Source organism: Nanorana parkeri, unplaced genomic scaffold (genome assembly GCF_000935625.1).
Source record: "Nanorana parkeri isolate BGI_ZX_2015 unplaced genomic scaffold, ASM93562v1 scaffold482, whole genome shotgun sequence".
Lineage (NCBI taxonomy): Eukaryota > Metazoa > Chordata > Amphibia > Anura > Dicroglossidae > Nanorana > Nanorana parkeri.
The window spans coordinates 956,028-970,914 of NW_017306750.1; the positions used below are offsets into that span (position 1 = coordinate 956,028).

The 14,887-nt window shown below is 40.8% G+C and overlaps 1 protein-coding gene across 1 annotated transcript in view; it reads right to left on the reverse strand.

Moving 5' to 3' along the window:
• The window catches only part of EXT1 (exostosin glycosyltransferase 1), a 64,165-nt gene that overhangs the window by 25,473 nt on the left and 23,805 nt on the right, over positions 1-14,887 (reverse strand). The window contains exons 4-5 of the mRNA XM_018560853.1: positions 11,192-11,311; positions 2,265-2,397 (exon numbers count right to left, since the gene is read on the reverse strand). Coding sequence (XP_018416355.1) covers positions 2,265-2,397; positions 11,192-11,311 — 253 coding nt within the window. The remainder of the gene's footprint in view (positions 1-2,264; positions 2,398-11,191; positions 11,312-14,887) is intronic.

Below are 14,887 nucleotides of genomic sequence, written 5' to 3' on the forward strand. Positions count from 1 at the left end.
TATTATAATTTTTTATAATTATTATATTATAATTTTTTAATTTCGTGTTTCAAACTTTATCATACCTGGGATGTCTACTGGACTCTTGTTTGGACAGATTTAGGTGAGTTATTCCTAAGATTTACTAAGAATTGCAGGCCTACAATACATAACACCAAATTTCCATGCAAAAAATTGTACCGCTTTTGGTACAAAATTCCTGACATAATCATACCGCCAGGGAGGTTAAACGAATACATTTAGAGTCCAGTTAAGTGTTAACATTGAAAAAGCAGCTTTTGCTGTAATGCTCCCCTCCCCTCCTGCAAACAATTAGGATGATGTTAACGAAAGCATTATACATTTACTTTAAGACAGTCCAGTGATGTAATCTGGTTATGATTGCAGAGTATAGTCTTTCTCAAGAAGAAGGTAGTCAACCCTCCTCAACACTGCAGTTGGCTTCCAGCTTTTACATTTCTGTCGATGTAAACCTAAGCTGCTTGTGCCCATAAAAAGAGCCTGCTGCCTCCTAGACTATACTGACTGGCCCCTTGGTTCTGACTGAACTTGGCATTCCTGTTCCCTCTATATACTTTCCACCCATATAGCTAAAATGTCAACAGGTCACAAGCAATACATAAAAACCGTTGGTGCGAGTCCAAAAAATCTATTCAAATTTGTCTTAAAAGGGAAAAAAAAAAAAAAAAGATATGAATCAGCTGTGTAAGTAATAGCAATAGAACATTGCTGACCTATGCTAATTTCCAGCTTCTCAGTTTGATAACATTTCCTGAGTTACTGAAAGCTTCTAAACTAATTTTATCTTATATCAGCCTAACAACAAACCAAAAGTTTCAAGAGTTGAATCTTAAAGCCTGACTCTAACTGGCAAGTCTGTTACAGTAAAGCAAAGCAGCATAACTAGTCAATTTTAGCAGCTTCCATCTTTCTCTCATGACAGGTTTTTTTTTTTTAAAGTCATGCAACTTCAGAATGTTGTCCTACGCTACCACCACCTGGAATATTTTCACTCTTCTTATAAGTTCCCCATTGCACCTTAAACACCAAAAATAATAGTTATTTCTCATATGCTGATGCAATTCCTTTAGTTCTCTGATTAAAGTGAACCTGTAATGTGCCCACTAAGGGCAAAGCAACAGGTTTGATTTAATGCCACATATTTATCTCCCCTTGGCTCCCTCCGATGTACCGTTTTGTCTACCAGGAGCAAAAAGAAATACCCGGAGACTAACTCGCCTTCCTTTTAAGCGATGGCACTGTTAATTGCCAATTGGAAATTCAGGTTCCCAGTGCTCTCATATGGAGATGGGGAGAAAGTACTAATCTCTGTGTAAGCTCCAAGTCATGAATTAAAGCTTACACAGGGTGGCTTCTCTTCACTCTTGTGAGCAAACCAAGTATCAGGACAGCAAAAAGGAGAGTATGTTCAGCTATAAAGGTTATTATTAAAGTGAACCTTTAGCTCTGGTCTGCATGTTTAAAGCACAGGTCCACTTTATTATAATATAACTCAAAAAAGTCTTGCTTTAAAGTGGCATCTGGACTGCATAAGAAATCTCTCCAGGTAACTTCACGTATCTTTAGTTTTCGTTAAGAGCAGATTGGGAGCCCCAAATAGCACACTATTATGCAAATGTGGACTTTCAGCAAGGAAGTTGGCACTTTGGGCCTGCAGCTCTCACCTTGCTCTCATATGTCAGTGAAGTCTTTATTCAAATTTAGCAGCCAAAGCAAAGTACTGTAGGAGTGAGTGGGGTAGCTAAAGTGATGACTTCTCAGGTAAAGTCTTTATTTGCATTATCGAGTGCCCCGGATTTGAGAGCTCCTAACAAACATCTATGCTATGGAATTCCGTTGACACTTACTATATAGAGGGGCTTAATATAGCTACTATACATTTTAATATATCCATCAACCTATATCTATATTATCTTCATGTGTTTACACTGCTTACAGTTTTAGTTTGTTTCTTTTCTTTTTTTCAGTTGAGTAGACACACTTACTTGCATGCACTGATTCTCCCAAGACAGCTGTAAACACCACAGTGCTGCCCTTGGCAGTTCCAATCAGGTTAGGGTGACTGCAGTTGCCATTTTGTTCTGCACACACAGGGTCTCATGAGTTTACAGACAGACGTAGTTCCTGCCAGCTCACGATGTGTTAACAGTAACGGCACTTATGGCATAACAGGCTCCCTTGAACATGGAGAGATTCACTTAGCGACCCTGTCATCATTGGGTCATGGAGGAAAAGGCACTCACCTAGATTAGCGTAATAGTAAGGGAAATCTCCCAGATATGATGAGTACTGGGGCAGCACAAACAGCCCTCCAGGATGCTTGTTCCATATTAGACTGTTGCGTGATATGTGCTTGAAGATTCTGTCCTGAATGATCTGGAAGGCAAGAAAGAGAAAGAGATAAAAGAATGGACGAGGCACTTAGTCCGCACTATTCCCACTCAAGCCTCCTCTTCAATCAGCAGCTAGCTAAAAGATTGCAATCAAGGTGTCTCGTTGGTGAGAGTTGGACGCAAACCTTGTTTTTGCCCATCGAATTTGTCAACAGAAGTGGATCTCTGGCCAAGCATTGAATTAAGAGAGAAAGCGATATCGTGATTTTTTTTTTGGGTGAGAAACACAGACCTACTTAACAGCAGGACAGCATCAGTGCTACAATGTATGACGTTTTTCGTTAGTCAGTGATAGTTTAAACATTCACAGCATGCAAAAAGAAATAAACTAAATGACAAACTCTCATATTTACCTGTTTACATTAGAGATTAGAAGGCTGCTGAGTAACTAATGGGAGAGGGGAGCTGTGTGAGCTGAGCTGCTCATTACTAGAAGTAGTAGGAGCTGAGCTGCTGAATTACTGCTGGGAGAGAAGAGCTGTGCTGCGAAGTCACTACTAGAAGGGGGAAGCAAGGGGAGCCGATCGGCTGTAGTACCTGTAAATAAGGGGCATGTGTACTATTACAGAGCTAGGTTATTGTTTTCTTTTAAATAAATGTTCATGTAATTTTATTGGTATCTATCTTCATTTTGTACATTTACCAGTAGCTGCCTCATTTCGCACCCTCGGCTTATATTCGAGTCAATACTTTTTCCCAGTTTTTTGTGGTAAAATTAGGTACCTCGGCTTATATTCGGGACGGCTTATACTCGAGTATATACGGTAACTTGAGGTCAAACCCCAAAACTAAAAAAACCTTAACCTACCTCCTAAATCAGACCTCAATTCTTAAATCTAACCCTAAAGTCTACCCCAAAGTTCAATTATAATAAATGTATGGCCTCATGTGGAAAATATAACAGAGAAACACAATTATATTCCAAAAAAAAAAACAAATATTGATCTTCTGGTGATGAAAAAAATGAACAAAACTATTAATATGGAAAAGCAGCAACTGTCACAGCATGCCTCAACACTTCTGCTTTTTCTGCAAAGACTTTATTATGAAGATAAACATTTAAATCTCCAGAAAATATGTAGAGAACCTACTTTTTGTGTGTGTTCTACTTACCGCTGATGTCTCACAAGCCCTTTAAACAGACATCATACAATTTAGACAAAGGTCTGTGTTTCAAGTGAGGATTAAATATGACCAGAAGGCCAGGAACAGGGCTGCCCTAACATTTCAGTATTGACTTAATGCCAAGCTAAAGCTGGTCACAATACTGAGCAAATTTCAGATAATTCTTGAAGAACCAGATTCAATTTCTTCAGTGGGTGGCCCTGTTGACAGCCTCCCATCCACCATTCTTTGATCAGAAAATGGAAGGAGCCTTGTGTAAAATTCTTGCCAAGCCAATTAGCTGCAGTCAATCTTCTGGTATTCTGACCGTGGCACATCCAGAATAAAATAACTGCAGCGGGAGATGGGTCCATCCAAACTGCATGGCATGGATAGTATGGATGTCCCGATACCGATACCAGTGCTTGTACTCTTGAAAATGCCCCGTTTAAGGCCGATACCGGCCCTTTAAATGTTTAAACCGCAGCGGCTACTGAGTTCCCGTGCTTGTCAGGACCTCTGCAGCCTGCTGGGGACCTGGCAGTAGCTGCCCCTGGCAGTGCTTGTCCGTTTCTATACCTCCTGCTCCTCCGTCCTGGCACAGGCACAGCCATGGACAGCCCCACACACAGCACAGTACAGCCCCGGACACCGACACCCGTCCGATCAACTAAGAGCCTTGCACAGATCTGCATGCCGCACAGTTTCAAATTGCAGCCTTCTGCTCTAGTGGGGTGCATTGTACTGCTGTGGTGGGATCTATTGTGCTGCTGTGGTGGGATCTATTGTGCTGCTGTGGTGAGATCTATTGTGCTGCTGTGGTGGGATCTATTGTGATGCTGTGTTGGGATGCTTTCTGCTCTGCAAACATCTGTATTTTGCTTTGGGGACATCTGTATTTAGCCCTGGTGAGAAACTGCCCTAAAATCATTAGTCTGTTTTAGAAAAAATGTCACATGTCCCTTTAAGTATCGCTGTATGGTATCGACAAGTACCTGAGGGCAAGTACTTGTACTTGGTCTTAAAGTGGAATCTGGACATCCCCAATGATAGCATGGATGCAGAACTCTGTTAGATTTGTTTTGGTCAATCGAACAGTGTTATGTCCACTGAAATCAGTGGTATGGAGTGGGCTCACCCAAGATGCAGCTCAACAGCCTTACCCAAAGGCCACTAATGAAAGGATAAATCTAAGTTAGTCAATTTGTCACCACCATATAAACATAATACCTTTATCAATGTTTTATTGTGTGTAAAATAAACAACAACAAACACCCAGTAAAAATACAATCAAGCGTTTTTAGCGCCAATTAAACCTATTTATCTTCCATTATCTTCTAAATGACTGCAGGCATCGGGTAAGGTTGCTGCTTTGCTTTTGATATCTATTTTTAATCATTTTCTTTACTTGACATCAAAACTTATAGCTTGAGCATCGATCTGAACATTTTATCTTAAGTACAGGAATGTAATAAAAGCTCCGCGTCTGACAAAACAATGCAGCGTAAAAGTATTCTTCATTTTATAAGACAATTTTATTGACAGCAAGAAAAACCACTGTTCTTGAAAAGGAATTAAAGAATTATAATGCGTGTGCACAATCTCTCGAGTCACCAACCTGATAGAACTGGTTTATTAATCTCCGAAATCAACGGGGGAGGGGGGGGGAAGGGGGTGTTGATTAATCTCGGAAAGCAACGGGGGAGGGGGGGGGAAGGGGGTGGAGTGGATAAGAAATCTATTGCAATGTATTTAGAGCAGCTTTTAAAATATCTGTATGATATGCAAAAAGACCCGCTTCTGTTACGCAGAGTGCACAGTTTTAAATCATTTACAGTACATTAATACATCATTAAGTTGATAGAGAGCCTTAGCGAGCAGAGCGTCTGCATGCAGTAGACATTCAGATAAGCTGCATTAATACAGAACTTTTCCTGATTTATTCCTTTAAGTAACAACATTCCGAAGTGGAATTGTCTTGCTTTTTATCAGACTGGCTCACATTTCTACCCCAACGCATTAATTATAGCAGTAACATTTTAACCTGCATGGCTGGGGCGTTCGTAACAAGCAGGGCCATGTATAAATACTGCACGGAAAACCAATTTGTACAAATAATTAGTTTGCCTGGTATTCAGGTGCAGAGTTCACGACTTAGTGGTGGAATTAACATGGTACGACTTCTATGGTCGGCTGTCCCCAGCCCCTGTATCGGACTCGATCACTGACTAACACATCATGAGGGCAAAAGCTCATACTGAAAAATTCAATTTTCAACTGAATTCTCAGTCCTGCAAAGCACAGAACATTCATAGAACAGTTCAAGCCCAAAGCGTGACCTATGCATGCAGCTTACAGAATGACCTCTAAGTTCATCTTCTGTAATGGAGTGTGAATAATTTATTAACATGGTTTAGGCCATAAAACACGCTGAGATTCTGAAAAACACTGGTATGAGGCAGCTATTGATGGAATAAAATGAAGGCACCTGAAATTTCATATTACTAAAGGAATGAGCAGTCATGTGCTAAACACATCCAGTTATTGGACTATCACTGATATGCACTCCAGAACCTCTACCCTTACAATATACTGACGGCAGGGTTAACAGACAGCAAAGTGGAGCTTCCTACACATAATGAGAACAACTACTAGTTTTTCATGGTTCAGTTCATCTTAGCTATGACATGCTGAGGAAAAGTGGCAACACAGAGGATTCTTGCTGCCAATTTCCTCAACATTGAGGTCAGGTCTAGATCATTTGTTTTTGCTCCCATTACTCATCACAAATTTTTCAATTCTTTTTGTATGCTTGTCCTAAGAATGTTTCCCAAAGCTAGGATCTGTGTTCTTGCTAAGGTCTAAGGATTCCTCTAGGTTTAGGTTATATTTAGCTGTATTTTCAGGCTAAAGTTGACAGGTACTTTTAGTAATTACCTTCAGCAAACCTGCACTTTAAAACCAAAATTAACGAAGGCTGCCATTTACTGTCCTCCTGAAAATGCAAGTTGCTTGGCTATCTTGCTGACTTGGCTTACACACCTCCCAATTCAATGACCCGCAACAAGAAAAGGAACTTAAAATTTTTACCAGCTGCATGCTTGTCTCAAGTTTTTGGAAGCTATACATAGCCAGGCAACTAGCATTCTTAGAAGCAGACCAGCAATGGCAGCCCCTATATGACAGGTGTACTTTAAAAGTGCACGTATTCTTTAAACCCTGAGCACGGTCACGGAACATTAAATCTCCGTGATTAGCTGCAGCATTTTTAGAAAGTCTTCTATGGAAGGGAAAGTTCAGAAGCAGGCCTGTGTGAATACAAAGCTTACAGCAGCAGGACACATTTGTATTCAGAGAATTCTCAGGCCTGCTTTGTACCTGAACTGCCCAGATCCAATACTTTCACATTCTTTCAGAAGCCCCAGAGGTCACATCATGCTGAAAGTCTTGTTTATACACAATAAGAGAGAGCCCCATCCGTCTCACACTCTCTTATGAAATAGTTTTAACTATGCTGCCCAGATAAAGTTTTCTGTCCAGTCGATGAGGGAGTTGGAGAACTCCCCGACGGGATTAATTTTAACAGTTTCTACAGATGCAGAAAATATCCTTACTGAAAATCTAACCGGTCTTATCGGCTATATAGGCCTGGGTGATATTTCGGTAATCTGCACCCATCTTGATTTTTCTAAAGATTCTTCCTTTGAAGCAAACATAACCCTGGTCCTAAGACAGTTCTGAGTTTAAGAGATTTGTCCCAGAGAACTGTACCTGGTTTTGAAGATTGCCTATTTGCACTTTAATACATTTGTTTTCTAATCCCTCTTCTGTATTTAAAAGTAAATATTAGGGATGCACCAATACTAGTTCAGATACCAGTGCCAATACTTAACATTTTCATGAGAACTACCAGGGTTGCAGCTGGGACCTAGCTCTGGCGCTCCACCAATGTCCTAAAATCCTTAGTCGATATTATTTTAGAAAAACTATCACTTGACAATAAACAAAAATGCATCATTACTTGTATCTGTAAGTACTTGGGCAAGTGTCAGTACTTGTACTTGCAAAAACGTTATCGTTGCATCACTTATATATGTTTATAAAAAAAAAATCATACATCAAAACAGAGATGTACAAATTCCAGGAGCTCCGTGTGCTCCTTACAAATGACAGCTGCCTCCTAACTTTTGAATTTTTCTCTAGTCTAGCCTTGGAGCTCGAAAAGTATCTGTACTTGTACAGAGTACGGTACTTGGTATTGGTGCATCCCTAGTAAATATATGTCTCATCTAAAACCTTGTAAAAGGTGCTCTGCCTCCAGCTTCTGTCCAGCTGCTGAAAGCAATGAGAGAAAACTCTGTAAGCTCTAGTCAGAGCTTACACATGGCTAAGGAGTCTTTCTACATTCCCATGTGATGGTGCTGGTTCATTAACAACCAATTATAAGCACCAGTGCCATCTTAGGAGGAAGGGGAAATAGTCATTTTCTTCCCCATACTCTACTTGTTCCCAAAGGCTGAATGAAGGGGTGGGGGAACAAAGGAAAGGTTAGTATGTTCTGCTGAGGGACCAGGCATCAAAGTAAACTTGCTGCTTTGGCCTGCATAAGCAAAACACAACATTGGTTTAAATTCTGCTGTGTTGCAACCCGACAGCCCAATTTCTATAAATGTGTTGGTACCCTTCCACAAAAAGGAAAACCCACCCAATTTTCTCTGAAAGAAGTTGAAATTGATCAAAGCAATCAGCATCCATAATTGTTTATTCCATAGTTAACACAAATCAGACTTTGCTTTTCATTCAACAGATTTTAAATAAACCAAATGATAATGACATGGACAAAAAAATGATGGGTCCCTTACCCGCCAGTCACTGTCAGAATACCCTGAACAGAACTAGCAATTCATTGGCTGCCAGCTCTATTCATACAAATATTTTCTAACTGGCTCCTTAGATCAGCTGATCAAGGGATTCCCGCTAAAAGGGTGCCAAGACTGGCACCTTCTGTGCGAATTGTGGCCTGAAGAACTGGCTAAAATTTATGTAATGTATGGGCAAATTTACATAACGTATTTAGCGAACTGCACCAACTGTCTCAGGTTAGAAGGGTGCGTTCTCCAGACAGCATGTTTTAGCTCTTTCCATAGATGTTCAAAAGTATTCAGCTCAGGGCTTACAGAAGGCCACTTCACACTAGTCCAATGTTTTGCTCTTATCCATTCTTGGGTGCTTTTAGCTGTGTGTTTTGGGTGGTCATCCTGCAGGAGGAGCTATGACCTGCGACCTAGATGGAGCTTTTTTAACACTGGGCAGTACGTCTTGCTGCAGAATTCCTGCATAGTCTTAGGATTTCAGTGTGTCCAGATTTAAGGCATGCCATGCCAGACGCAGCAAAGATGCCCCAAAATATAAGAGTCTCCTCCATGCTTATATTTTCATCTGTAAACATAGAGCTGATGTGACTTGTCAAAAAGCTCCAGTTTTGTCTCAAACGTTAAAATAACATTCCTCCGGAAGCATTGTAGCTTGTCAATATGCATTTTGATATCAATATGCAACATTCCAGTCTGGCTTTTTTATGTTTTTTCTTCAACAGTGGAGTCCTCCTGGGTCTTCTTCCTTTCAGCTGGCAGATGGTACGATCAGATATGGATGTACCTTGACCTTTCAGTTCAGCTTGTATCTTTCGTTGGAAGTTTTCCTTGTTTACTTGGCTGTCTACTATTCGCAGTATCCTTCTGTTCAATTTATGGCCTATTTTTCTCTTGGGGCCACATCCAGGGAGGTTGGATACACTCCCATAGACCTTAAACTTCTAAATAAAATATATTGCAACGGTAGTCACAGGAACATCAAGCTACTTGGACGAGGTCTTTACATACTGGTTTATAATTTTCTGATTTCCTCAGGCAATTCTCTCCTTTGCTTTCTCTGGTCCATGTTCAGCGCGCTGCACACGATGATACCAAAGAGCAGAGTAATTACTTCTCTCTGTTTAAATTGGCTGACTGACTGCTAAAAAGATTTAACACGTGTGATAATTACACAAATGAGTTAGTTTAGAATATCAGTATGGTCCAATTATTTATAATCTTTTCTTGGGGTACTAACAAATCTGTCCAGGACAGGTTTTTTTTTTTAAACCTTTTTAGACGTTTAAGTATTTATCTGATGAAGACAAGTACTGTAGTACCCAATGCAGAATGCCAATAAAGTTTTGATGTGCAAAGACTATCTGACTTTAAACAGAACCTCTCCAATTTTATATGCACACCAAGAATTCCTAGTGACTCCACTATGTCTACTAGGCTGTTGTATTCTTCCACCATGTGTGACCAACATCCTATATGTCTGCCTGGGGACAGATATATTCCACAAGCGCTATTTCAGGTTGCCTACACAACTGACACAATAAACTGACATATGTGATAAATTAATCTCTTGGTTACCGCACTTACAAATTCAGTTTGTTATACTACCCTGCTGTGTGGTCCCCCTGTTTCTCTTCCTTTGTTCTAACAACTAAATACTAACTTTTTAAAAAGCTGAAGTTTAAGCATCCCACAATGTCCCACAATGTAATGTGGGTGCTGATGAGAGGCAATTGCATGGTCCTATGGAATTCAGTAGTGGCACATTAAACTTGAACTCCAGGCAGATATAGAGAGTATGAGATCTATTCTTTTACAGTATATTTTCAAAACTTTGTTTATTTAGTTTTAGAGAGTTGGTAAGGGTTAGACTGTTTGTCAAGTTTCAATGCTGTCTATATTCCCTTTGGGGATATTCACCACTCCCTTTTTTGGTGACCATTGTAACTGAGAAAGAAAGTGAGGAAAATCCAAAGACTGTGTAAGTCTCTATTGCCATAAGATAATGTTGCTGCCCATCAGCCAATTGTTTTTTCCTGGACACTGAGCCATGTATGAGCTGCTCAGTGCACTGGCTCAGTATGCCGAGATGAAGTAACTCCCGTGCACATGCGTGGCAGCTATGTAATTATAATTAAACTTAGAGTTAGGACCGCACTATAAGAGGTGCCTTGGCGCGGCAGTGCGGCTTACACATCCTTTGCAGAAGACGTGTATCCAAACCTCTGTCATTGTCCTTAGTGGTGAGACAAGTTGTTTTACATGCTAGTTTGTGAGTGTGCCATGATGCCTTTCTACTACAGCTATGTAATTATGGCTCGACCTATCAAGCGGACAAAGAATTGAAACTCGGGAGAAGAGCGGGGCAAAAATGGAAGCTCTGGCAAGGGAGGAGCTCAGCGCTGGAGGGGATTGCTTTGCCAGGCAAGTCTGCAACAGCACATTATGGCTAAAAGCTCCAGGGGGTTTTATAAAAAAAAATCCCTTGTTTTACTTCTACTTTAATTATCCAGCTCTCTGAGAACCATGGCACAAAAACTACATTCGTAGACCCCCAAAAGGCAGAGCACGTTGTTTCCTAGGGGCTCATGAATGTACCTGGTTCTTGTTTTCAGAAAATCAGCTTAGGTTCATTACTTTTGAAGGTAAAGTAGTTAGCAATTAAAGTAATTAAATGTGAAGTAGGGAATTGGAGGATCTAACTGACTAAAATGCCAGAATGTTAAACACGTTTATTAAATATTGTTAAATAATAGAATGGGAGGATATTACGGTGAACAGGTCAAGCGTCTGGTTACTCACCTCTAGTGTAGTCAATACAATCTTCTCGACAGAGAAAAAATAAGCTTCCCACAAAAACTGTGTCTGCTGTCTAAGTGCAAGGATCCTATCGTGATGGATAGACCTGATTGTAGAAGGAATCTGTAAGACAAGGACAGAACAATCAACTGCAGCACACAACACTGTAACCTGATCAAATGAATACACTGCTGGGAGTATGAAGCGAGGCCTCTCAAGTGCCTTCCAGGAGAATATTGTTTTTCTACCTTTTGTTTATGCTCCTAAAAGCAAGTGAGAGGTGTGGGGAGAAAATGAAATAAATAAAAGTGTGAGTTACAAGTAAATTGCACTTGAATAGAAAACTTTATTGAACCAAAGCAATTTGACAGCAAGGGTCACCTTGACAGGTCTTGCTGTTGAATAATTCTGCTTGCCACAATGAAAAATGAAAAGAACATTCTCCTTTAGATGGATGAAATAAAGGTCACTGGGGTCATGAAAGAAACACTGGTAATAGGAAGGACAGATACATCTTCTACAAGGGCTGCGAGACAGCGTTCCACATGCCTGCACGTATGGTGGCAGCCATATTGAGCGGCATATTAATTGTTACACACAAATTAGGTGTTTTAGGCTTTAGCACTCGGTAAAGAGAGCTTCCAACTGGGTGGGAATAAATGGGGTGAAAACTAAACCTAATAAATATGACCTAAAGAAATATTGGGCTGGTAATTCCTTCCAGAAAAGTTGGCAACAATGCTGGAGGATGCACAGGCTGAACAATGGCGCAAGTCACACAATGTCCGACTAATAATTGGATGCATTTATTAAGAATTTGCTAATGAAAACAAATCTTGGACTTTAGGACCACTTTCATTTAGGCCCCATTCACACGGAAATCGGCCGGCATGTACAGCACCTTGCTGCATGCAGGGCCGCATCGCTCAGCTCCCGGGAAGGGCAAGTGCTGCGTGTAATTAGTACTTTGCTCCTGAAAAAAAAAATCTGCATTCTTATTGGCAGCCACGGCCACCATACACTTATTTTAGTGAAACTTCTATGCGTCGAGTGACAAAAAGTGGGATGACTCCAAAAACTACAAAGTCAAAAAGAATGTGCGTTGTTCATGAAACCGATTCCACTGCCATTAGCCAGACTGGTTGCTATGGGCATCATATCCATTTTCTCCAGTTTGAGGGACTATACTTGCTGCATTCTGAGAGGACAGCTGTGAAAAGCGTTACCTATTGTAAGACACTAACTTGATCAGTGGTAAAGCTAGTTGGATGTCAGGTGATGAAACTGTTTTACAATGACTTTCCATCATATAAGGTTCACCTCGTCTTCTTACCCTTCATGCACGATAGAATAAAGCAATCCTAACTCCTACTTGTAAGTCCTGTTCACAACAGGCAGTTGCCTGTGTTCGGAAGGGGATTGGAGGGAGGAGAAAGTCTGCATTCATTAGGCCTCAAACACAGTGTGACTTTATAGCAGGACAAGGGTCTTTATACAAGGCCATCAAAAGGGGAGGCTTGGTATATTTCTATAGCACAATGTGTATGAAAGGTGAATGGATAAATACATGTCCATGCTTCTGTTTTACACTGCCCTGAGCTCTTAGCTTGAACATTACTTTCACATCTAATACCATTCACAACAATAAGGGCAGGTTCACACCATTTTCCGGACCAGATCTGAAACGCAATGCATTGCGTTTTGCCGCGTTCCGGAGCAAATTTAGTTTTTAGCTTAAAATGTGCTTTGAGGTGCGGTGCAGTGTGCTTGTATGTGATTTTTTTGCCTTTCTATGCATCCCAGTGCACTCCAGACCAGACAAAATGAGACGTTTGGTATTTTTCTGGTCTGGTACGGACTGCGCTGGTGTGAACAGAGGCCAGAAATAGCATAGGGATGCATTTTGGGTCCGGAAACAATCTGGTCGGGTGATGATCTGGATGTGGTGTGAATAGGACCCAAGGCCCATGTATTTTTTACTGCGGAAGACCCTTGCAGAGATGGATGGGACATACTCCTAAGCCAAACAGGATTCTCCATGCAGATCATATGCATACATATCAATGCTAATGTCTACCCTAAGCAAAGCCAGCAGTACAGCCTTGCTATGACCAGGGGACAAAGCAATGAGTCAAATAAGATCCCAAAGCTGGAAAAAGGCCCCAGAATGCATGTTTCTATTTTATTTCCCACCGAGTAGCAGTCTGAAAGCAGGATCACCATTTGTAATACTGAGGCCAGTTCTCTTTTTCACTCTTTGCTGGAAGTTGCAAGTGGCATTAAAAGAGTTCAGACTGGCCATTATGAGAAAAGACCAATATTATGGACTTCAGTGGCAATCATTTACGGAACTAGGCTGGTGTCATGACAGCCGACACAAGAATTATACCACTCGTGGTTACAAACTACATATTCTTCATTAGCCCCATACACATGTTGACACAGCCCTGGCCTATAAGGATTTCAAACGCAACCTGAAATTGTAGTGACGTCAGAACCCTACCATCCTGTATGGTAGTGAACCTACTTAGGGCAGATTCACACTGCTGTAGTACATACAAGTGTTTTGTGTTAAAAGAGCCTTTAAATTTTGAACTTGCTGCCAACGTATCGCAACACAGATTTAACATATCTTCACTTATCTGTGTCACGGTAACATGCACATGCAGCAGGGAGTAGAGGGGCAGCAGGGATGTAGAACTCCCATCTCCGAATGCTTGGGGCATGCAATTCCGGGCGCCTGGTGGGTAGATGTTTTCTACATCCACCACTTATTTTGTACAAGTGATCCCGGTGATGTCACTGAGATCAACAGTAGGGTGGCGCATTGAAGAACCTGGCCCTGTGGCAGCAGAGAGTAAATCCAGCCCCGGCTACAACAAAAGTCAGGGGTAACGTTTTCAAATACCTTGTAAAATCCCTTGAAAAATATTTTGGCACACACAGATGAAACGCCTTCATTAAATTGGACGTCTTTATTAGGAGGCTTGTTGCTAGACAAGTCTCATGGATATAAAAATGATCCATGTTCCAATTTAATGCACATTACATGACAAAACTTGCAACAAAAGAGTTGTCTAACTAGTGAATATGTAAATAAGCCGCCCGTAACAAAACAAGTGGATAAATACATTCCACAAATATTAAACAGATAGCTTGAAACAGCTGTTAATTAACCAAATACTGGGCAGCCATCCTAATGTAGCATACAGTTAAAGGCTACTTAAATCCAATTTAATGCTTAGCAACCAAAACCCACCTCAGGCAGAGTCTGTTCGGAAAACGCTGCCAACAAAATATTGTAAAAATAAATGGCTTAAAAATGATTGTCAAATCGTTCTTTGTAGCTCGGCATTACAAATGATGAGAACGTGTAAGGAGAGCTATGGAGCGTAGCACCAAATCTATTTACAGAAGAATTATTAACCCCCCTCCCAAAACGCAAACCAGCTATTAACATTCCCCAGCACAATGCTCCAGGCGATGGGTTAATAAACGTCCTCACAGTGGCTCCTGATCATGTGATCACTATGTCGGCAATGACACAGTCATCCAATGCAGGCTGGAGGCTTCACTGAGAAAAAAAAATATTAAAGCCTTCAGCTTGCAGATGAACCCTGCCACCTTCAGGCTGTAGCACTATTTTATATTGTAACTGTGAGATACAGTTGCATTATTAAAAAATAAAAAATATATATA